General features: G+C 39.7%; 1 protein-coding gene across 1 annotated transcript in view; it reads left to right on the forward strand.

The window, feature by feature from the left end:
* LOC101864208 (nesprin-1) overlaps positions 1 to 1,079 on the forward strand; it is a gene marked incomplete in the record, with an annotated part of 244,542 nt that overhangs the window by 88,194 nt on the left and 155,269 nt on the right. Inside the window, 1 exon segment of the mRNA XM_005093370.3 lies at positions 479 to 568. Within this exon segment, the coding sequence (XP_005093427.3) occupies positions 479 to 568 (90 nt within the window).

A 1,079-nucleotide genomic window follows, 5' to 3' on the forward strand; every position in this document is an offset into this window, starting at 1 on the left:
GGGGGGTTTTGGGGTTGTTTGTTTGATTGTTTTCTGTTTGGGCTGTTTTTGTTTTAAGTTTGTTTGTTGTTTTTTCTTGGGGGAGGGGTTGGTTTTGGTGGGGATGGGGTTGCAGGGGGAGGGGGGTAAGTAGGAGGAGAGTGTGGTCTTTATGATTATTTTTACTCTTTTAAACTTTTTAAGGAGAATGGGTAATTATTTTTATCTTTTCTTAAAGAGTCGGAGGGGGTAGCCTTTGTGATAATTTTTACCTTTTTTTAGGAGAAGGATTGATTATTTCATCTTTTGAAATGAGTAGGAGAGGGCAAGCCTTAATGGTTCCTTTTACTTTTTTTAAGGAGTAGGGTTGATTATTTTTATCTTTTGAAAAGAGTAGGAGGGGACAGACTTCTTATATGTATTTAATTTCGCTTTAAACTGTGAATTGCTTCTCAGGTGTTCTTATTATAATACCGATTTGGTCTGCGTTAACTTGCAGGAGGTGGAGCAGGAGCTGGGTCAGAAGCAAGTCACCTTGGACAGTGTGAGCCACAAGGCACAAGCCATTCTGGGTGATCTCCCTTCGCAGGTAACGTAACAATGACAATGCGACATGTACTATTATGTTTATTTTTATTTGAAAATTCAGTGTGCTTCTTTCGGTAAGTTAGTCTGACTTGCTTTTGCCAGCTCATGATTTTATGTTGGATGTGATATTAAAAGCATTTTAAGTGTAATTGAATAGAGAATCGTGAGAGAATGAATGGATGGGAGGGAAGATGAGATTGGAAGGGGCGGGGGGACAAAAACGAAGGAATTGGAGGAAGATGGGAGAGGAAGAAAGTGAGGGAAAAGGAGAAGAGATTGAAGGGGATGAAAAGGAGAGGGAGAGAGTAGCGAGGGGGGAGAAAATAAGGGGAAAAGGTAGTGGAGAAAGAGGTAGGTAAGATAAAGAGATTTGAGGAAAGAAGAGGGGCTGAGAGAAAGAGAGACAGAGAGAGAGAGAGATAACTCAGTGAAGGGATACCAAGAAGAAGTAGGCTTTAAAATGCAAATGTTTTGTTTTAGTTTTTATAAGCTCCATCCTTTCTATAATATAT

This window comes from Aplysia californica, unplaced genomic scaffold (genome assembly GCF_000002075.1).
Source record: "Aplysia californica isolate F4 #8 unplaced genomic scaffold, AplCal3.0 scaffold00062, whole genome shotgun sequence".
NCBI lineage: Eukaryota > Metazoa > Mollusca > Gastropoda > Aplysiida > Aplysiidae > Aplysia > Aplysia californica.